This window comes from Meleagris gallopavo, chromosome 3 (assembly GCF_000146605.3).
Source record: "Meleagris gallopavo isolate NT-WF06-2002-E0010 breed Aviagen turkey brand Nicholas breeding stock chromosome 3, Turkey_5.1, whole genome shotgun sequence".
Lineage (NCBI taxonomy): Eukaryota > Metazoa > Chordata > Aves > Galliformes > Phasianidae > Meleagris > Meleagris gallopavo.
The window spans coordinates 69,389,843-69,413,555 of NC_015013.2; the positions used below are offsets into that span (position 1 = coordinate 69,389,843).

The following is a 23,713-nucleotide window of genomic DNA, read 5'->3' on the forward strand; positions in this document are numbered from 1 at the left end:
ACAACACGCATACCATTTAATAACTCTGTAAGTGGTGCTGTGGTTTGTGCCTGCTGACATAGGGTCAAACACAGATACTGGTATTCCTTACTGTGTGTTCACTGTAGTTGGCTGAAGGTAATCACCTCAGATAAAAACTGAAATTACATAGTTAAGCAACATATAAATACCTGGTATCTTCCACATCTCATTCTTGCCTTTGTCTACAATATTTGGCAATAAAGCTTTTTACTTTTGTGTGTGATTGAGTGATTGGATTTTCATGTTTATCTGTTTTAGGTGGCTTGCCTTATCTCTTGTGCATTAGTTCTTGTGGTGATCTACGTGATTGGAGCAGTGCTGTACTGGCTGCCCATGGTATGGTACCTTTCTTTTTTTTTAAAGATCACTTCCAGTATTTTATAAAGACTGAGTTTCTTTGTGGGAAAGATGGTACTATATCTGAAACAACTCTATTTTACTTCAATGGGACAAAGTAGCAAGGGTAGAACATGTCCCAGAATCATAAAATACAGAGTTGACTGCACAATACATGTAGAGTTTACACATACACAGCTCCATATATAGGCTATCACCTAGCTATAAAATAAAACATTTCTCTTCTACTTACTTCTGGCGTGTAGTTTATGAGAAATCTACATCCAGATTGCATGGATGCAAATTGACAGAGCTGAATAGAAATTAATGAAGATCCACAATTTTACTCCAGTAATGCATATGATGTATGATTTTGCTTTTCAAATAAATGTAACACACATGATTGAAGATAGCAATCTTAGCTTAATTAAAGTTCTTATATTTTTGTCATAGAGAGCACCCTTTACATTAAGACTGTAAAGCAGTATGGTCAGGTTTTTTTCACCCCTTCCCACCTCTCTGTTGCAAGTCACTTTTTTTCCATCCTTCTTGAGTTCCTGAAGACTTCATCCTTCTCATCTTTTCTGATTTGGAGAACATGAAATTACTGTGCCTGCCACAAAACTAATCGATGTTGTTGGTTTTTTTTTTCCCTTTAAAGTCTTTCCCTAGGCGATTAGAAAGGAGAATTGAATATTTTCACTGTAGAGAATTTGTTTGCTTATTTGCTTTGGAGTCCCTCAGATTGTGGTCAAATGTCATTGATCTGGCAACACACACAGAATCTTGGGATGTCTTAAAGTTTCTGTCATATTCTCATAGTCAGGAGCCTTCTAGAATGCCTTCAAGAATGAAAAACTGGTTTTGATACTATTATTGTTGCAACAGAAGAACACTTGTTCTTTATAGCATTTTTGAAACACTATCATCAGATTTTCAATAACTTGCTTTTAATATTGATTGCTGGGCTTGAGCAAGAACATTCATCTCCTCTACTAATTCCATAATGAAATTTTTCTTTCTTCTTTTTCCAGTGTGTGCTAGCAAGCATTATCATTGTGGGCTTGAAGGGGATGCTAATGCAGTTCCGTGACTTAAAAAAATATTGGAATATGGATAAAATAGACTGGGTAAGTGAGACCTAATCTTATGAGTTTTTCCTGAAAGCCATTAAAAATACTTGCTAGATAAACTATAATAGTTGTGTGGCCCTGGAAGAGACAATTGCAAGTCATTGTTATTATTATTTTTGTGTATTATCAGCTTAATTTTTGTCTCACAATAGGAGCATCAGAAATATCAATTGTCTGCATCAGAAAAAGCAAAAAGAAATTTTGACAAATGATAAAGATGACAGTTTAATGCTGAAGATGTATACAGATCTGGGCAGATGTGTATCTAATTTTGTATTCCTACTCTGGCCAGTTAGCATGCTTTTATTATTGTATCAAAAAAATCTCATTATCTTTGTTCACTGTGTATATATATGGAATGACTGTACAGGACAAGCAGAACTGGAAACACTGGAGATGCAGAAAGATGTATGTCCTAAGATGATGTTATTTGCCTCAATTCTTTGAGATTTTGCAGATACAAAAGTGTATTCTTTTATCATATGAAAGATACTGCAGTATGGGGATGAAATAGAACAGAAAGAGCAGATAGACAGAAAGAAACAGTGTGAAAATACAATTTCATACAAGATCTCAGCAGTCTTACATGCTTTTACACAGAATTTCCAGCAAATATTGAAAATGAGTTATGTTTAGGAAGACACCCAGTTTTCTCTTCCATGGGAGTTTTGAATGCATTGGTCAGTAAGCAGAACTCAGGCCTCTAACTGCTTTCTGGCTTGTATAAACAAATTGACATCCAGTAGTGATTTTGTAACTCCTGTTTATGCAATTTCAATTAACAAATACTCAGAAAGTTCTGTGGTGGGAGGTAAAGGTTTCTGGAGATAATATTGGATTTTGGTGGACTCTACGGTGATTTAGCATTCTCCTGCAGTAATGGTCACTCCAGCTGATTAAAACATCTATTTTTTTTTAATTTTATATTTTTATTGAGTACTGAATTTCAGTGTTGAAAGCAGAGTTGTGCAAATCCTGCTTTGTTCAGGCTTGACTAACTGATGTTTCTCCCATTCCATGATAGAAGACTAGAGTTATATATTTTGTGTCAACCAGAAGAAGAGCTCTGTCTTTCAAGAAATCTTACATTCCTCAAAAAGCAAAATTCTGAGTATATTTTCGTCGACTTTTTCTGTACTTGGTCTTCATTCTAACCTCGTGATAAAAATATTGGATGGTGTGGATCAAAAATTATTTTTGGGATAGTGGGCCTCAGAAAATTGGTATGAGGGAGCTATAACTCCTCCAACTATACACTGATTTTATAAGTGAAGTTTTTCAGCAGAATATTCTGCTAGATTTGATGCATTTTTATAGGTAGAGTAACCTGATTGATTTTTGCTTTTGTGATTTTGACAGAAAAGGATGAGTGAATAGTTATAACATCTCTGGCATCTGTTATGACTTTTAAGATAGGTTATAGGGAGAGAGAGCTTCTTTGGTTTATCTTTTGGATTGAATATACTTGGAAAATGATTTATCTTCAAGTAGTTGTGCCATCAGTCCTTAGCCTGACAGGATAAATCACCTTGCTTTAAACAGCATTAATCTAAAATAAAACTACAAACATTGATCTTACATTGCTGCCTAGGCTGAGGAACCCCCACCAAATACAGTGATTTGAATAACTTCAGTGGTGTTGGTTTGGGCCTGAAAGATTCACCCCAGAACTGACAGCCTTTTGGATACAAATCAATTCCATTACCCAGGTTATCCAGAGCATTTTGAAGAAAAAAAACACTGATGAAACATTTGGAAATAATTAGCAGCTGTTCTGGAAATAATTCCTTAAGGGATATGTATTATGTAACATAGAAGACAGGTTTGTTATGCTCATGTATCTGGTAAATAGTGCATGGAAACGGTTACAGTTTTTGTTACCTTGTTCCTTCACACTTTAACTTCTTAATGAACACGAACAGCATGAGTAATACTTACTGTTTGATCAGTGATTTATGCAACATAATCCTTTCACATATAAAAGGTAGCTTGAAATCTCTGAATTCAGCTATGGATTGCATTTTCTTGCAGATTTAATGTTTAGAAGCAGCCAAGTTTGAAGGAGCAGGCTGATACAATGTGTTATCAGCTTAATATTGCTACATATATTTGTTTCAGTTTTCTTTCAGTTTGTTTATCCGCCCTCAGGATTATCGTGTTTTTACATCCCATCTCTCAAATCACGTTCAACTTCTTTCCAGCTAGAATCCCACAGTTCTTGCTCCAGAGTCTTTTTCTGTCACTCACAATTTTCACATGAAGGTCTCTTTTTTCAGTGAAGGTTTTCTATCAGTCCCAGCACCTTCTTAGATGACTTCAGTCATTTCAGATCTAAGCTTCCGCTTTTCTTCTGATATTTATTGTAAAAGAACTGTACATATTCATAACTGTTTGCAATACAGCATTTCTCCTCTCTCTGATGTCTTCGTATTTTGGATGCTTCCAAAGTGTTGTTCCCTGATTTATCTGTGTTTTGTACATTGACCTGGATATGACTTCTCTTGATTTTTTCCTCTTTTTTTGGGGAACTACCAAAAAGTTGATCTGGACTTCTTAAGTGTATCTCTCTTTTCATATTATCAATTCAAGAATTGATTTCCATATCCTTTCTGCAAGCCTAATTTCTTCTTGCTAAAGTTCCCCCTTTATAAGGGAAGAGGTCAGTAATGTTCTTGCTATGTTATGTTCTTAAGGCTGAAAGTCCCAGATGAACAGCAGCTATTTAAACTAGACAAAGACTGATAAAGGAGTGCCAAAGAAAAATATTATTTTGCGGTTAACTGTTAGACTTAGAAATGACCAAATGCAGGGGAAAGATATTTCAGTTAAACAATTATATAAAAGAGATTTAGGATATTCAACAGAGAAACATTACTGCATTTAAAGAGAAAAAATATTAGAAATTAGAATCATAGAATCATTAAGGTTAGAAAGACCACTAAGATCATCTAATCCAACTAGAATGCCTGTGACTGCTCTAGACCACATCACTTTGTTAGTGACCTTTTCTTGAAAACCTTCAGGGATGGTGACTCTACTACCACCTTCCTGGGCATCCTGTTCCAATGCCTCACCACAGTTTTGGAGAATAAATTTTTCTCAGTATCCAACCTGAACCTCCCCTGGTGCAACTTGGGGACTTCACCTCTCATCCTATTGCTGTTACCTGGGAAAAGAGGCTGACCTCAAAATCACCACAACCACCTGTCATTGGTCATTCTAGAGAGTGATAAGGTCTCCCCTGAGCCTCCTCTTCTCCAGACTAAACAACTATAACTCTTTCGGCCACTGCGCGTAAGACTTGTGCCCTCACCAACTTCGTTACCTTTTTCTGGACACACTCCAGGGCTTTGATGTCTTTCATATACTGAAGTACCCAAAACCAAACACAGTACTGAAGGTGCAATCTCACCAGTGCTGAGTACAGACAAATGGTTACCTCTCTGCTTCTGCTGGCAACTCTATTTCTGATACAAGCCAGGATGCCATTGGCCTTCTTGGCCATTTGGGTACACTGCTGGCTCATGTTCAGCCAGCTACTAACACTCTCAAATTCTTTTCCTCCATGCAGCTTTCCAGCCAATCTGCCCAAAGCCTGCAGCAATGCATGGACTTTTTGTAACTGAAATGCAGGACTCAGCACTTGTTCTTGTTAAAGCTCATACAATTGGCCTCAGCCCAGCAATGCAGCCTATCCAGGTCCCTTTGAAGGGCATTCCTACCCCCAGACAGATTGACAACTTTCTCCCAGCTTGGTGTCATCTTGAAGCTTACAGAGGGTGCACAGGCCACCAATAGAGATATTGAAAAGGACAGGCCTCAATACCATCCTTTGGGGAGCACAACTCCAGTCACCAACTGGTTTTAACTTCATTCGCCACCACTCTCTGGGCCCATCCATCCAGCCGGAATTTTTATCCAGCAAAGAGTACAGCTGTTCAGGCTAGGAGTTGCCATCTTCTCCAGGATAATACTGGATATGTCATTGCCTGATACTGTCACTTATCTCCGTGAAAGCTCTTCATGTTTCAACATCCACTTTAAATTATCACTGTTGTCTTCTATGCCATCTATAAATTTACTTTAAAAACTTTGCTTATCGGTAATGTGCAGAAAACTTAGACCATGTCCAGCAAGAAAAAAGCCCAACAAGGTTTTCTACCAGCACTCTCACTGGATGAGTGACTTGGCTAGGAAATGACCACAGCTGAGACAGAGCTAAGTTGTACTCTCGACTTGTAAAAGCAGAAAGAATAGCAACGATTTATTGTAAAAATTACACACTCCTTTTGTGATACCATGATGTGAGAGGTACTTATGGATGCATTAATTGCATATGTGTGCATATATTTTAATTTGTAAGGGGCATAATGAATGATACAAACAACAATTAAGGTAGTGACAAGATGGGGCTTACTTTTGAGAAGTGCCCTCCAGCATCTTTCCAAAGGGGTTTTCTGACACAAAGCCACCAACCTGTCAAACAATTTTGTCAAAACAGATTGAAGTAGGGGGATCAGGGAAGGTCTTTAATGGAATTTTGGAGCCCACCGGTGTAATTTCATGTATTTTAGAACATTTTAACATTTTATCCTCATGAAGGAGGTAGCCTTTTAGATTTGTTCAGGTATTCAACATAGTGGGACCCTCCTTCTTGAGAAAGCTCAGAAGGCTTTGCTGTATAATCAATTTTTTTGCTGAGTAGTAAGCAAGCCAACTCTTGTATGATAATAATTTTACACGAATGGTTCTAAGTTATGGCATCCTAGGGAGATTTTTTATCCCTCTAGCATTAGCAGACATGCTACCCTGAGTTATATTACTTTTGCAGTAGCTAGTTTGAGTTTGAGTTAGATGGGAAGGGGTTTAAAAGTGCTTAATCCATTAAGAGTGTGATTGCCTTATAGATTTGTTTAATTAACAATATTTGTATCAGTCCATCTGTCTCCAGACAAATACCCTCTCCAACTCTTGAGTATGGAATGCTCGTGAAAACTATGCCAAAGTATCATACTACTCTACTATTAAGCATTTCCTGTTGTATCACTGCAGTGGATTTCACTTGAGTACTTGAATACTGAATTTTGGTGCAGGGTACTCTGAGGAACATATGCATGCATCAGTCATTTGTTTGCAGAAGGACTTTGGAGCATGGGTGTGCTATACAGCCTCCTTGCAGTCTGAGCTTACTCCTGAACTCCAGCACCTTCTCTGCCAAGGAAAATGTTGAATGAACAGGATTTTGATAGGATTCTCCTGGCTACATGCTGGTGATTGCAGATTGGAGCAAGTCTTCACAGCCTCACAGTACAAACAGTAAAAGGCTGGTCATCGAAGCCATGTTAGGATTCCTAGACTAGGCACCAATGTAATCAGGTAGGATTATTCTAAATTCCCCTCACTGATGAGCAAATCTCTATTGATCATAGATATAGATCATTTAGACTGCTCACTCAGCTGTAGACATGTATTGTGAAGATTGCTAATGTTAAGTGAAATGAGTCATACCCATACAGGCAATAGTTGTTCATCTCAGTTTACAATAAGCAGTCCATTATCAGTTTTCAAAGTGGTACAGAAACATTGAGTATCACAGTATTTTAGTATTACAGTTTAGTCACTGATTTAGAGAGTATTCTCCCATTTCTCCTTTTTATATTCTTTTTTTTTCCCACCAAGATCCTATTGCAGATTCCCCTCAATGGTGTATTTGTAGATCCTATGAAATTGAAAGTTCTAAATGGAAACACTGCCAACAGAGTTTCAGAGAGAGTTGCTACATGTATGCAGTCACAGTATCTCCCAATACTTCTGATAATTTCTGGTATATGAAGGATTCAGCATAAATTTATATCTCTTACTTGTTTTTCTCCCTTTAGAATATTTTCAATTTATACAGTACAAGCATATTTTTAAGTTGGATTTTGTTTTGATTTTTGAGAATAGCATGTACCTACAATACATTATCTCTAAGATTTGAAGAGTGAAGTGGCTAGATTCTATCTGTCCTGAAGTATGTACTGGCCATATTGAAGTAAGAAGCATTTTATGTTTTTATGACTTCTTTGTTGAACCTTACGATAACACATGAATTTTAAAAAATGTCTAGCAGATCAACATTTTCCTACAGGCTTGATAATGCTCTACCTAAAAAATACTCAGTCACGGCCAATATAAATCACTGTAGTGTGATTGGCAAATGAGAATATGATTGTTTTGGCTCATATTATGTAAAATGGCAATCTCTGGATATAGTTAAGATGTAAGATACTAATGTCTGTTAAAGGGGCTCTTAACTAGTTTTCTCAGCATTCAGCAGTACCTGAAAAATTCTGGCTTTGATTTTTCCTGTGTAGGCTTTCTACTTGGATTTCATCCTTCCTTTTTTTCTTAAGACACTAAGAACAATGCTGAAAGTCATGTAGCTGAGATTTAATTAGATGTGATATCAAGAATAATGTGATGACAAAGCTCTGCAGTAGAAGCAGATTGCTTGGTGTCAGGCTTTGTCAAATGTTCATCCTTAACAGAATTCTTGATCCAAATGAATTTGAAGTTTGTAGTTCTTATGATAGCCCTTTCATATTCAGAAAGCTTCTCTGTAGCTGTGTAATGGCTGTGTAAGTTGTAGGATGAATTTCGTATTGATTAGTCAGAACTCAACATTTGTTATTCAGGAAGGTATTCTTTGCAAATATTTACACAACAATTTGTATAAGATCTCATTTTAAGATATTGCTGGAGACTGAGAACTGTTTCAGTGAATGAGCCACCTCTTTCCTCTGCATCTGGATTGAGGAGACTGCAAAACATTTTGCAGCCATTAAGAATTTTGAAGATGAGAGAGGAAAAGGTTACTCAGTAGAGTCATGTAGCCCCTCTGTGCATCATGAAGCACGAACTAGCACAGTATGGCTTACATTTTATAATTCATAAAATAAGAGTTCTGAAATCTTCTTGAGCAAAATTCCTGTAATTAGGCTAAAAGTATGCTGTTGTCTCTGACTTTCCTAAGCTCAATGAAAGCATCAGAAAGGATAATTTTAACAGCAATTGTGCTATTGCAGTGCAATCTGTTCCTGTGCAAACGTTATCAGAAAGTGCTGTAATGGTTGAAATGGACACCTGTGGAGAACAATATATTCATAGAAGTGAAAATACTTTCCATTCTTCTTTAAGACTTTTTATTTGAAGATAAGGTGGCAGTCTTTGCTGAAGGATCCCTCAGGCAAGGAAATATGTGCTGGATATCCTTGACATCAGGGCTATATAAGAAATCAAGTCAGTTATACTTTTCTCCTTTTAATGTAAAAATCTGGATATCTCTATGTCACACACAGCATTATGGGATGGAAATATGAGTAATCTTTTCTGCTTAAAAATAAATTAAAACAATTTTTTGAAATGTAAACATTTTTTTCTTCTTAATATATAAAATTCCTTTCTGAAGGAACTTTTGTTCCCAATATTCTTTGCATTTTTTAAAAAAACTTAAATTTAAAATAAATTCAAAGTGTTACTAATCGAACATTGAAAGATGGGGAAGCAATCTGAAAACTCACCATTTTAAAGTCAACTGATACATTCCTCAATAATTTTTAATTTTTATAGTTGGTTTAGTCAGCTGTACTCTGATAAATGCCACTTCTGATTAACTTCCTTGCAAATTATAATTCCCACTTAGGTAATTAGTGGGAGAAGAGCTCTCTGTGTGTGACCTTTAGAGTACTTCATTGTGTAAAAGGGAAAAAGGATTTTAGCTGTGTGCTGCAAAGAAAGTAGCAATAACTTGCAATATGAATAATCAATTATAGTTTTAACCAACCAGCCTAGTTCATTCCAAATTAAGCTGCTAGCACAATTACTTGTACTATTTTAAGGACCTCCAGAATGATCTTCTGTGAGCATCAGGAAGAGCAGAATGTCCTGTTACACGTGTTCTACAGTGGAGAGATGTTATTTTGATGATAAATCAGATACTTGCCAGTTCAAACATCTACATGTTCACCTCTCAGAAACTATTGGATTTTTTTATTTCTAACTCATAAGATGTACATCATTACAAAATGATCATCTAATCATCTCTTTCTGTTTCCCTCCTTGAAGAGCATATGGGTTACTACCTACATGTTCACAATCTGCTTTGCTGCTAACGTGGGATTGTTGTATGGTGTTGTCTGCACGATAGTAATTGTGATTTTCCGCTTTCCCAGGTGAGATGTAATTTATTGAAATGTTCTAGTAGCACATAATTATGTCTTCTTTCTGGAACACTGCTTCACTGCTGGGATATACCTACACTACACTAAATTTAACAGTGAAATCTCAGTTTTCAGTTGTACAGAATACTGGGATGGCTGAGGTTGGAAGAGACATCTGGAAGCCATCTGGTCCAATTCCTGCCCAGGCAGATATGTACTACCACCTAGTAGTACATATCTCTTTCACTCACTAGGTGAAAGTAGCACAAAGTCATCAGGATAGCCAACAATACATTTTTCTTTCATTTCATATTCTTACCCATGAAGAATATTTCTGACAAGACTTAGTAACAAAGCTCCTTTATCAACTCCTAGATATTGCACTGCATAGGAGTTGCAGGCTGATATTTGCCTTGCTAAAACACATTAATGAAAGATAATTGCATTACATTCTCTAATGCCTGAAATTTACTTTATAGATCCTATCTCTAGAATTAGAGAAGTCAGGATGAAGTATCTAGAGCTAAAACAAATTCATATTCTTTTTTCATATATTACAGTTGCTAATTTTGATTAAGAGTAAAGGAAAAACATCGTTTGGGGTTTATGATCATTACATACTACAGAATTAATCCATAACTCACCAGTCCTATGAATGACTTGCTGCCTGCAGGCAGCTATTTGCAAGAACATTTAATTGCATGGGAATTATATACAATATAGACATCTCGATTAAATGCTTGTTAAAGTTATGCGGAGCTCTGTTCTTACAGAATAATTTGCAGAATCAGCGTGAAAATAGCTCAAAATTGCAAATTATAGCAAATGGTTTCTGCTTGAAACAATCAGAACCTTACTGGTAACCCCCTGCTACTCAGAAAACTATTGGTAAATTCTTCTAGTAAAGGAAAGTTTCCGTGTTATTTACACATTTGGATGTCTGTTGATCTGCAACAGAAAAGGGAAGGATATTTGACACAAAAATTAGGATCCTCTGTTGTCCGACCAAACTTTAGTTTGAACCTGCACTAGTTAACTAAGTAATACTCTTTCCATTGATTTGTGTGGTCTTCCATCAGGTTGCACAGGATTGTCCATGAAATCTAAGGGCACCAAAAAAGCTAACAACCTTAAAAATTATACTGCACAGGGTGAGGTTATCATGAGAATATGCACTAAGTCAGCCAGTCATGGCCAAACATGTTCTGACTAATGACTGCTGCAAAAGACTTAGAAGCTAAATCATGAAAAATAACTTGATGATTTATTGTTAAATCTCTGTTCAGACAGCAGAGTAGTGGACATGGTATGTTACATATCAGGATGCATTAAAAACAGCAGCTACAGTAAGATTTATGCAGACAAGAAAGAACAGCTCAGTTTTGCAAGCCTCATTTAGCCAACCCCAGTACTTGCAAATACTCCCTGTGCATTGCCTTGTCTAGTTCTGGGATTACTCTCATTGCCTAGCTTTAGGCACAGATCTCAGATGACAGCTAGCTTTATAGACTTCTTGTTCTGCACTTTAATGCATTCCTGCAAAGATGTATGGATGCAGAAAGTCCTATACTGAACTGCCTGTTCAAAGCAACTTTCTGCTGACCATATAGAGGGCATAGGGACACTGTTTTTTCCAACAGAAGCCTCCACTTTGACAGCTAGAGTGGAGCGTTCTGCTTTGCCATACAGACAGGCACCAGTTTTAACTACAAATAAATCATCCTTAAAGGTTAAAGGTAGAAAATGTTAATTAAATCTCTGAACTTTTGAAGTGGTAGTTTATGTATTAGCTACCTTGATTTGAGACTAGCTCTCTGGCCAGATATAAAATAGTAACGAAAATTAAAATAAAGATTTTATTATTTGCAGTTGAATAAAATAAAATTCTATTAGATTTTCAACGTGATGTACTGTAATTCTGAAATTTGCCATTTACTCTTTTGACTGCATTATCATTATGATAAATAAGCTTTTTAAGCAGAAAAATACATATGCAGTAAAATATATATGGATAGCATTGTCATGGAATCATAGAATAGTTTGAGTTGGAAGGTATCTTAGAAATGATCTTGTTCCAACCACCCTGCCATGGGCAGGGACACCTCCCTCTAGACCAGGTTGCTCAAAGCCCCATCCAGCCTGGCCTTGAATGCTCCTAGGGAGGGGGTATCTCCACCTCACTAGGCAACCTGTTCCAGTGTCTCACCACCCTCACAGTAAAGAATTTCTTCCTAATATCTAATCTAAATCTGCCCTCTTCCAGTTTAAAGCCATTTCCCCTCATCCTGCTACTACCTGCCCTTATAAAATGGGCAGCTCTCCTGTAGGTCCCCTTCAGGTACTGGAAGGCCACAATGAGGTCCCCTCAGAGCCTTGTCTTCTCCAGGCTGAAGAGCCCCAGCTCTCTCAGCCTGTCCCATAGGGGAGGTGCTCCAGCCCTCTGATCATTAAATAATTGCCATAATTGCCATACATTTAAACTTCTGTTTCTTGCTCTTCTTGTTAATGTCTGCTAATGATTTGACTCACATATTTTCTGTGTGTATTGATTACAGAGCAAAGACACTGAATTTGAAAAATATGGAAGAAGTGGAATATAAATACAAAACTGAAGATAATTGTGTAAGTTAAATCCAACTTTTTTTTTTATTATTTTTTTTCTCTGTGTCATCCTAATTAAGGCCTGTTTATCTTCTGTAGTTGTTTATAATCAGTGTATCCTTTCTTATGAAAATCTAAAGCCAGGATGACATAGTGAATAGAAAACTAGCCTTGAGTCTCAGGTAATTGGACAGCTCTTTCTATGTTCTTGTCAGATTTCCTCATTTCCTGAAAGTCCTTTGGTACCCCCACCATCCACTATCTCTTTTCTGCCCCCGACACTGCCATCAGCCCCAGTGACCTGACTCCCAGAGGAGCCCATGTGTGAGAGGCAGCATCATGAATTTGTCATGGGCTGCTTCATGCATCTCACTTCTCAGGCAAGCCTCATGTGATAAGTGGATGTAAGCATTTCTCCCAAAGACTGTGTTGTTTAAATTTGCTTTGTACAAACTTAAACCTACCAACGAGAGGTTCTAAATTCTTTTGGTCACTTTCATTACAATTACCATCAAGGCTGCTTTGTGATCAAGCCTGTGGTAAGAAGAGATGGGTAACAACCCAGAGAGGTGACTTCCCTCCTCCAAAATGAAGCTTTAGATCAGTAGCCAACAGAAAAGTGGAACCATGTGTCCTTCCAGCACAGAGTCCAGTCACTGGGACATCCTGAGCTCTCCATCATGGCAGTTTCTGTTGTGTCTGCTTTCCTTTCCTAATAACTGTGAAGGGTCAAATGTAATATTTTCACAGTTATTACCTGTTATTATTAAGAAGCTCTCTTCTAAATATTCTTTTTCTGGCAAATGTTTTCTATCAGAGCTATCTTGGGCTCAACATCCAAGCTTGGGTTGGGTGGTTTTACTGTTCTGGCATGCTAAACAATGCTGGAATGTGAGAGGCACGTAAGAATGGAGAGTACTCTAAAACAAAAATTTAAAACACTGTTGTTGAGGCTGGCCCAATTGTCAATTAAATCACTTTTCATTCTTGAGGAAACTGTTAGAATAACTTTGTCAGAGATGGGCTATCAAAATTTGCATGCTTTTATTTTTTTTTTTTTTGTTTTTGTATCAATTCATACAGTATTTGTATGAATCTCTGCATCTTTTTCTTTTTTTTTTTAAGTCTAACTACTCCCCAGCTTTTTAATCATTAAGATTAATGCCAGCCACCAAGTAGTAACAAACTAGTGTCTGCAGGCACTGGGGAAAATAACATTTTGTTAAGAAAGCAAATTGTTCAAGAGCTTATTATACAAATAAAGGAAAATATTTTTAAGATTTATAAAAAATGCTTTTAATTTAATTTATGGAGCTACTGGGTTGCAGTAGTCATTTAGGGTAATTTTTAATGTATGTATGTTAGAGTTATCCATGTTCCTCTGGTAAATAATAGCTTAGACATAAGTAACAGAGCTTTTTTAAACGCAAAAATATGCAAGCTTAATGATCTACCCTGCCATTAAAGTCTGTGGATTTATAGAGATTATTTCATCCATAGGAGAAAAGACACTTTAATGTGGAAAGAAATCAAGAGGGTATTTAGAAGTTTGTCTGAAACAAATGCTTCACAGGCATTCACTAACATGAATTCTTACCCAAATATAGAGAGAGCTGTGAGGGGGAATTGTAAGCATCCTAAGTGACAGAGGGAATAAGCCACACATAATGACAATTTTCTTCTTCTCTGGGAAAGAACATGACAAAAAAGAAATGCATTTTTCTTAGAACTGTTCTCTTAAGACTAAGAGCTAGAATTCAACTTGAGTCAAGAATAACTGAGTCAAATTTGGGTTGCCCATTCTAGGCAAAAAGTTATACCTAAGTCTCCCCTCTGCTTGAATGTGTTTCAGCAGACAGCCTTTCTCTTGCAGAGGTATTTGATTCTATGATTCTACAGTTTGAATCTTTCACGTCTTTCACCTTTTTGATCACCAGAGACTTTGATCTTTATACATCTATCTTTTTATTTTTCTTTTATTTTTATCTTCTACTTGGTCAGCTCTGGTATGGCACCAAAGTTCTCACTTGTCTCCACACCAAGCTCTGTGTAGGATAGTTTTTAAGGGAACCTGTAGGATTTCAGAGTATTTCTGCATTCAACCATCTATCGCTCTCTGTTTTGTCCCTGTTTTAGAGCCTTGTTTTCATCTAATTTTGGCCATTTTAATTGCCATTTGGGCTTTGCCACTTGACTGACTGAGACATTTTGGTGTTGTGATGTTCACCATAATCAGATTCATAGGTAAACTGCACAAATCACAATATGTAGACTGGGCTTCATTGCCACAGTTTTGGATGTTTGAAATATTTAAGTCTGTATGATGGCTGCTGCGGTGGTGTCCAAGAGATTGCCTTGTTCCCAGAAGTCTGAATAACAGCTTGCAATGAGGAGGTAGTTAGTGTGGTTTGTGGTAAAGATTTCCAGTCCTATTTTGCTTGAAGGTCTGTTGGGAAAATTGTTTCTTCAGTGCAATCCCATGCTTCTTTGAATGACTACAGAAGTGGTCTCTGTGTCAACTCCACTTACTTCTGTTTGAGTATGGCCTAGTTAAGTAACTTTAAATGTCTCTGACTTTTGTTAGGAAGAATTGAAACTTTTGCAGCTTATATTCTCTTTCAAAATCTCTGAGATTTTTCTCTTTGTTGGTTTTTTTTTACTGCTGATTACTTGTTGTCATGATTAGTTCATTTTTTGGGAGCTGACACTTGTATAAATTGGATTTTTTTTTTGGTAGTGAAAACTATTTCAGTAGTGAAAATAAATATTGAGATATTTTACCGTTTCAATGTTTAGTTGTGGATTCAAGGATCCTGTTTTTCCATCATTTGCTCGCAAAACGCTCTGAGCTTTCACAAATAAACTTGACATCCCCTGCCTCCATGAAAGACACACCTAAAAGGCAAATTAATTGTACTGAGTTTTTTCCAACTGGGCCATAGTAGAGTTAATATGGCTATTTAAAGATCTCTGGTTGTGTGCAAGTGGGATAGAAAATGCTCCTGAAAATATTGGTAAGTTTTACAGGCTATACATGATCCTTTTTATTCCTATTTTCCAGCACTAGATGCATAAAAACTTAATGCAGTTATTTATTTGAATATAATCAAATAACATTATAAGTAGATGTAATATCTTTTACTAGATAAGATAATACACTTGGAAAAGCAGAAGATTTTAACAGCCAACAGACCTTTCCTCAAGTCTGAAATGCAAGAAGCAGACACCAAAGCAAGTGAGAGCTGCTGCACAACGAGTTAGGTCCATCTCAAATAGTGACAGAAAACAAGTATTTGGTATCTGTGATACAATATATGATTATTTCCCAAGGAAAAGAGATGCACAGTTTATAATCTGTGGAAAGTGGATATGTCACTAGAATGTTTAATTCTGTCCTCTTAGAAAAGCTGCATCTCAATTAAGCTAGTGATGATAATACACAATAGAATATATTTATATATATATACATATATATGAGGGCTGCTCTGAAAGTAATGCCTCCTCTTTTATTATGTTGGCCCACAATGTCAGAGGCTAATGTTGGTGCTATGATAATAGAGGCAGAATCTTCCAACCACTATTCCATTACATTTTGTTGTCATGTGACAGATGGCAGCAGAGGGGCAATGTGGCATCTGACTTGGAAGTGCAGATGAAGCAAAGATATGTCACTGAATTCCTCCATGCAGAAAAAATGGCACCCACTGACATTTCTCAAAGCTTATGGAGACCAAACAATGAATGTTAGCACAATGAGTGTGTGGGCAATGTTTTCCTAAGAATGACACTGTCATAGGCACCTGTGAAATGATGGGTCACTTCTGCTGGTGCAGTTTTTACAAGTGTAGCATGCAGGCTCTTGTTCATTTCTGGTGAAAATGCATAGATAATTGTGGTGACCATGTTAAAAAATAGGGTTGTTTTTTTTTTGCTCTATCAAATAGCATTATTGTGCTCTTTCTATCTTTTATAGTTTCCATGGAAATAAATAGGAGGCATTACTTTCAGAGCAACCCACATGCATATATACATTATTGTTAGCTTTTGACAGTGTTTTGTAAGTTCACCTTAAAAACAAGAGAAAACTTGCGTATTTTGTGGGAAATGTTCTTCCTTGGTAGCTGGGCATTTCTGACTTTTGTCTGTTTTCCTTCATTATTTGTTCTGGTGTGTAACAGCTTTGAGTTACAGTTTCAGTGATGTTTGGACGAACCTTTTTAGGAAAAAACACAAAGACAGGATCCAGAGTAGTTGGTGGTTCTTTGTGTGTGCTAGCTATGTTAAAATGTGTCCCTCAGACTAAGTCCGGATCCAGTCGGTGCAAGTAGGACCATCAAGAATTTGCACTTGCTCAAGAGCTCAGTAAGCTGAGAGTGGCTCCAGGAAGATTTCTTCCCACGCAGGAGCTTTAGCTATAAGCTGTACCTGTTAAATGATTCTCAGCTCTAGCTCAGGAAGGTATGAGAACCAGGGTTGCAGAGTTGATGGGATTTCCCCCCACTACCAAAGTCAGTGCTGGCTTTTTTCATTTCCATGGAGAAATATCCCTGTTGTACTGTGATAGTCCTCAGGAGTCTGAGGTTAACATTACGAGTGTTCCCCAGACCCAACACAGTGTATACTCCCAAATTTTGTCTACTTTTTCCAATACATATGTTTGCGCTATAGAGGCTGTTCCCAGTCTGTAACCCTTGTCTTGTCTGTGTCTACAGATTATGCCAACTGAAATAGTGCTCCTCCCATTTGCCTCATGATAGTTCTTGATATTGTGCTTTGTAATGAATGTGATTTTTCTTTTGTGTTAACTTGAATTGTGGATAATTTCCTTGTAGATTTCTTATTTCCTCCTTAAGTCCAGTTGCATCAAAGCTGATCAAGGCAGCTACCTGTTAACATCCTCACAACACAAAGTTAATTCTGGGTTGATTTACAGGAATTGTCAGGATTTTTAAAGAAATCACTTTTATTTATATATATTTCCAAAATGAAGATAAACTTTGCAGCATTTTGTTTATTTCACTCCACAGGAATCATTAAAACAGGTAAAGATAGTTTCAGTGAGCAACCCATTAGTCTTTCTCAACGCCAGAAAGTTTCATGCAGACCTGATGAAGATAATCCAGAAGGATAGCACTAGCAGTCAGGCATGTGAAGATGTAAACAAGGTAGGATGTGCTACATGCTTCAGTTATCATGGTGACAGTACTGAAGTTCATCATTGCTTTCCCTGCATTTTGTAGAGAATGCCATCAGATACTGAAAAAGATTATTTTTTTTTAAAGATAATGTTGCAAATGATTGATTTAGGATTAAGTTAATCTAATTTTAATCAGAATAAATACATATTTTTTCTTATAGTCACATGAAAATATTTTTTCTCTGTTATCTCTCTCTGTGTGGTCCTGTAAAAGACGTTAAAGGACTTATAACTCCAATGGAATTAGAAAAACAATGCAAATAGGTTCGAGTTTTCCTCTAAGATAATGTTCTTTTCCATTTTCTATACTATTAGTATTGGAAAACAGCACAAAAAAATTACTTGTTTTTTTTGGAAAATGTCCCAGAAAAGATCATATTTTTTCAAGTTTATTTGCGAACAACTATTGCAAATTCCTACAATGTTCCCTAAAAGGGAAAAAAATACACATTATTCTTTCTATCATTACAATGAAAGCATTTCAGTACAATAAGATAAAAGGCTAACTGTAGCCAAATTCATCCAGCTTGATGAACTAGACTGAGGAAATCACAGCCATTTCCTAAATGGTTTGTTAATAATTAAGAACTGAATAATCATAGAATGATTGAATGGCCTGGGTCGAAAAGGACCATAACGGCCCACAACCTCTGCTGTTTTGCCTGCTGAAGAGCTGTGCTGCCCATACCTATTCTTTATTGTTCAGAAATTAAGCTCTGAAATTTTGCTGTTTTTCCCCTTAGTTCTGGTAGCTAAACTGATTAGTATGATTAAAAAGCCCTCTAAATTGACAGATATTAATTAGGATTTGTATTGGATTAATTTATTCATTAATTTAATAAGATAGCAAGTTAGTAAGTTAATTTATAAGTTCCCTTTATATGTTACTAAGGAGGGAGATGTTATCCTTTGTCTATTCTAGAAGGTACTTGGCAATGCAGCTACCTGAAATACAATGCATGGTGTTTGGTACCTGTGTGGAATAACTGTCTTTCTACACAATGGAAGTGAAAAAAATTGTTTTGAAAAAACAAAAAATTGGTTTGAATTTTGTTTCTGTGCTGTATTTGTCTTTTAAACTTATATTGACAACACTCATGTTGAAATCATTATGAAAACATTTGTCTGGATAAAGGTAACTCATTAATAACTTTATGTGTCAGAATTGTTCTCACAAAAATCTAAATGAGATTTCATCAAGTAGAATGTGAATCAGAAGCTAATCTTATAAAATTTCTATCAAAAGCAAAATTTTAGTTACAAGTTTTAGAGTGAATCCAGACATCATGGAGACTGAGTTGTGTGGAAAAAAAGAAGGGGGCGGGGGAGGCATCTACTTGATAGGTCTTTAGAAGAACAATGAAAGTCTTACTCAGCAAATGTATCCAAAAGACTGTTGCATACAATATGATTTTGAGAGAAAGAGTTAACTTTGATATAGAGAAACAGAATTCTTGTGTATTGCACTGATTTTCTCTGGTTACTCTGCATCGGATTCGTTTTCCTTGGTATGCTAATTGTTCATTGCTTTTATTTCAGTGTGAGCAGAACACGTTACTCTGCTCATTTTCCAATGGAGGTTGTCATGGTGAGTTTGTTATCTATACATTATATTAAAACCAGGATGGATGTAAGTGTGCAAAATAGCTCCAGATTTTTCTATTTATTTCTAGGCGAACTCAAATTGTCTGGAAACTTACATTTTTTCAGATAGATCACACATTCAGTGAAGCATGAATTCTAACAATTGTTAAAGTCCATTAACCTTGGCCTAACGGGTCCTGGTTTTATTCTGTTCTTGACTGAGTTTTTAAGATTTCAAAAATGAGGAACCAATGAAAATACATTTTCTATAGGAGTCTCTTATTTCACACAAATCACCATATTCATACTGATTCAGGTATGGAGCGGGAGCATCACTAAGAACATTGCTACCTTCTTTGGTCTTCAGCCAAAGGCCTAATAAACCACTTTGTTAAGCTCTGCTGATGAGTTGTTTTTAGTTCATGGTGAGACTTGATCATTAGTATGCACAACTAAAAATAAGAGGGGATGAGAACCATGCGAAGTCTTTGTGGTCTTTGAAGGCACTGAAGAGAAAAACTCAATAAATGTCAGCTGAACAATCAGTGACGCTATGGTCATCAGTACAGTACAATATAACACAGTTTGCTTTCAATTAGGGATTATGCTGAATGATTCTACTCATCCCACAATTTATTGGGCTTAAATCAAACCAGAGCGCACACATTCCCCTGGGACACTGCAACAACCTTTTGCAGAAGATACTTTATACAGATGACTTCATTGTGGAGGGAATTCCAATGCTGTGTTTATTTAAAACACGTACAAGCACTGAGACCTCAGTAGGGAATCTGATCTGGGGGCTGTTTTCTGACAGTTCACACTTATTAACTAGGCTCATGACATTTTTATGATATTGCAGTGTTTACTTTACTTGGGTGTGATAGAATGCTTTCTGCAACATGCAGTAACGTAATGATGCTTGCTTTTGAGGACTATACAATGCTGTACTGTAAAACAGTAAATAAGTGAACAGCATTGTACTTGTGAAAAGTCTTTTGGAAGGTCTTGTCATTATGCATTTCAGTCTTCATTGGAATAAGTTGGTTTCTTACATTACAGAAATGACAGCACAAGAACTCATTTTTGGTTTCCCTGAGGACTTAATTGTTATACCTTGTACTGAGCAGAGTAGGGTGACTCTTCATGGGAACTCAAAACAAAAATTGGAGAGAAAAAAAGAAAAAGAAAAATCGCTTTCAAAGAATAATAAAACAAGGGGCTTGAATTTTTAGGAAGGGAGGGGAAATAATCCTTATTCACACAGCAGTCATCTTGGAAAGCATGGCAGCTTTCTCCAAATCTTTCCCTTCTACCTCTAGGGAATACTGATTTGACATTGTCTATATCAGCACGATATTAAACAGCTTCTGCTACCTTTGCCCAGTAGTTCAGAGAAGTAATAGGTCTGTACCTGCAACCCCTCCACTGAAATGCAGGACACCATCTGGGTGGGAGAGTAATGCAAGATCAGCATTGCCTCTGTATATGCATTTGTACATGTGTGAGCGTGGCTTGACCTTCACAAGGTTTGTCAAGATTTCTGAGTATAATAATACTAGAAGTTTTTCATATTGTGCTAGTCTAACATCAGCTAAGCATAGTTCATGTGTAAGGTGATCTCAGCCTCTGTGCTGGGATGCAACATTTCTAGGCTAAAGCAGTTTGTATTGTTATCCTTCTGTCCTTTCCTATTTATTTCCTTTTCTATTTCTTATTTTTTCTGTTATTCTGAAGTAAGTTATGTGCTATTACATTTATTCAAAATCTATTCTTGAACTGTCTAACATTAAGTTTTATATAAGCAGTGTAACAACCGAAAAGGAAAAATCAATCCCAGGGCATTTTTTAAAGTAAAACTTTTGGAACCTGCAGATAGAATTGTGTATGTGCTTTGTGAGGGGATAAGTAACAGAGATGAAAGGTTCTTCTGTTTTGGAAACAAAGGAGGTGTGTAGAAAAGATGACAGTGAGTAGCCCAGCAGATCTCATAAATCCTTCCTGGGTTTCCACTACAGTAACTCCAGGCTGCAGGTTTCCTTTGAAATTCCTTATTTTGTTTGCAGTGCATTTATTCATGTACACTGGATGGCAAATCTCTGGAGGTGCAAATCCAAAAGGCTCTGACTCTCAGACTCCTGTCAGAAAGGAATTAGCACCATTATAAATCTACTCGACAGGGAAATACTACACCCCTTCACGATTTTAAAGTCGTTTCCTCTGCTGTGTCAAAACCATGTCTATTAACCCATCTTTGCATTCAAAATAACTCTACTTTTTTGAGTTTTATGTTTTATAATAACTGATATTAAAGCTGTTATTTGTCCACAGAGCAGTGTAAATAAGATATATGTTATTTTCTTGTCTTCCTTTTATGAAAGCCAGGAATCATCTATGTGCTAGCTCAGGACACACTTACTATAGTATGTGCTTATATTAAGCACACGGTGGCCAGGGGCTGAAGAATGAATATAAGACCTTCACAAATCTTACATTTTTCTCTAGCATCAATATGTGATAGTGTATGTATGTGAAAAATAACCAGACAAAAAACAGGGAAATGAAACATTCCACTTTACAGACTTTTCTTCCTGATAGGAGAATATTAGTTAAAGCAGAAGAAAGTGTTTAGGTACTACAGAAATGAACGCAATATCAGAATCTGCAAGAGATATTTGCTCTGTGAATCCCATGTGAACTTTCCCAAACAAGCCAGGCTCATTTAGAAATTTAAATGTGAAGATGAACATTTTTTTGTCCTTGAGAGACTGTCTCTGTCTAATACATCTTGCTAATAATGTATTCTGCCTGTCATCACCTCATTCCATTTCTCTGATGGTACTTCATTTGTGCTTTTAAACAGTGCCATTTGCTTAATGCATATCCCAGTACACAATAGACAAATTTACTATGATGTTTTGGGCTCATTTTGTTGAACTTTCATTATTCTTATAGACATTTCTTGACTTATCCCTGGTAATTAAAATTTTCTCTTCCATCAAATGTGCAGGTGAATCACTGCAGCCACGTCAGAGTGAGCGACGCATTTTGATATTGGACTGCAGTGGACTGAATTTCTTTGATTACACTGGAGTGTCCATGTTGCTTCAGGTATTAGTAATACCAGATACACTCTGTACATTAAAATACATAAATACACACACAATTTATTTAAGTCAGCTACTAGTCATCCCACTTACAGTGGATAAAGGGGGTAACTCATGCAAGAGATGACCAAAGATTTGGTACTGAACTGTGTTTGTATAAAATTATACACAAATAATTTACATTTAATGGAGCCGCTTTTCAGAAAACACTCTCTTTGCTGTAATTTTTTTTTGTTGGGTTGTTCTTGTGTTTTTTTTGTTTGTTTTTGTTTTGTAATTTTAAAGCTGATTTATGTCACATCACACCGTCAGCTTTAAAATTTCAGTTTTTATTTCTGTGACTTTATGACCTACTTTCTGCTAAGCCGGAGGTCTTAATGAGCTCCATGCTCTCTTCTGTGGCTTACATACCTGGCAGGCTGGGTTCCTCAGGCATGACAGAAGATCCAGGAAGCTCCCAAATGACCAAGAACAGCAACAACATAATGATCAGCACTATACAGCAAATGAAAAAATATGTTCAAAAGCTACTTTCTATTTGGCATTTAATAGATCTGCAGTGGGTACAGATTTAATTGGGTGTGCAAGGTTTGGTTCATGTAACTTTTCTGTTTAAGATAGAAGACTAGATTTGAATCATCATCATAGAATCATGGAATGGCCCCGGTTGGAAGGGACCTCAGGGATAATCAAGTCCCACCCTGCTACAGGCAGGACTGCCAACCTCCACATTTAATACTGGACCAGGCTGCCCATGGCCCTATGCAACCTAGTCTTGAACACCTCCAGAGACGGGGCATCTACAACCTCTCTGGGCAGCCTGTTCCAGCACCTCTCTCATTGTAAAGAACTTCCCCCTGACATCCAACCTAAATCTTTCCTCCTTCAACTTAAAACCATTTCCCCTTGTCCTGCCGTTATCTACACTTGTAGACTCCCTTTAGGTACTGGAAGACTGCAACAAGGTCACCCCACAGAAAGCTGAAGTTGGGATTCAGACCAGGCCTTTTCTTATCCTAAGTGTTTTCTCAATTTGCTGAATTGATTATTATTTTTTAAAGTGTTAAATTAAAAATAAGTATATATGTGGGGACATAATTGGAAGGAAAACTGGTATGAATAAATAACGTGAGTGAGAGTTAGTCTTTATTACTTCTTCCCTCAAAAAAAGCACATTCAATAAAATTAGTAGAAACAAAAAAAGTAGTTTGTCAACTGATTTGCAAAAGATCTATGAGACCTCAAAACTACGGGTTAAATCAGAGGCATTAGATAAATTTGTGGGACACAAATCCATGCTGGGCTATGGCATAGATGGAGGTGGCTTAATGACAAAGCTTACCCATAGGAGGAACGTGCTCAACGTTTTACAGTCCTTCCCTGAATATCACCCCTGGCGCTGGAGTTAGAGGGATTTTTAGTGTGGAACGGGCTTTTGGGTCCTTTTTAAAGTAAGTTATACTGATGATGTTCTCACTGAATCATTTCTCTTTTCCCAATTGTTCCACTTCACATGGATTAGTTAAGCTTTTT

The 23,713-nt window shown here is 36.7% G+C and overlaps 1 protein-coding gene across 1 annotated transcript in view; it reads left to right on the forward strand.

Annotated features, from left to right (window-relative positions):
• Positions 1-22,307, forward strand: part of SLC26A7 (solute carrier family 26 member 7) — a 55,800-nt gene extending 33,493 nt beyond the window's left edge. Inside the window, exons 10-16 of the mRNA XM_031552966.1 lie at positions 280-357; positions 1,392-1,487; positions 9,597-9,703; positions 12,247-12,313; positions 17,320-17,457; positions 19,029-19,077; positions 22,084-22,307. Coding sequence (XP_031408826.1) covers positions 280-357; positions 1,392-1,487; positions 9,597-9,703; positions 12,247-12,313; positions 17,320-17,457; positions 19,029-19,077; positions 22,084-22,307 — 759 coding nt within the window. The remainder of the gene's footprint in view (positions 1-279; positions 358-1,391; positions 1,488-9,596; positions 9,704-12,246; positions 12,314-17,319; positions 17,458-19,028; positions 19,078-22,083) is intronic.
• Positions 22,308-23,713: the final 1,406 nt, after the last annotated feature.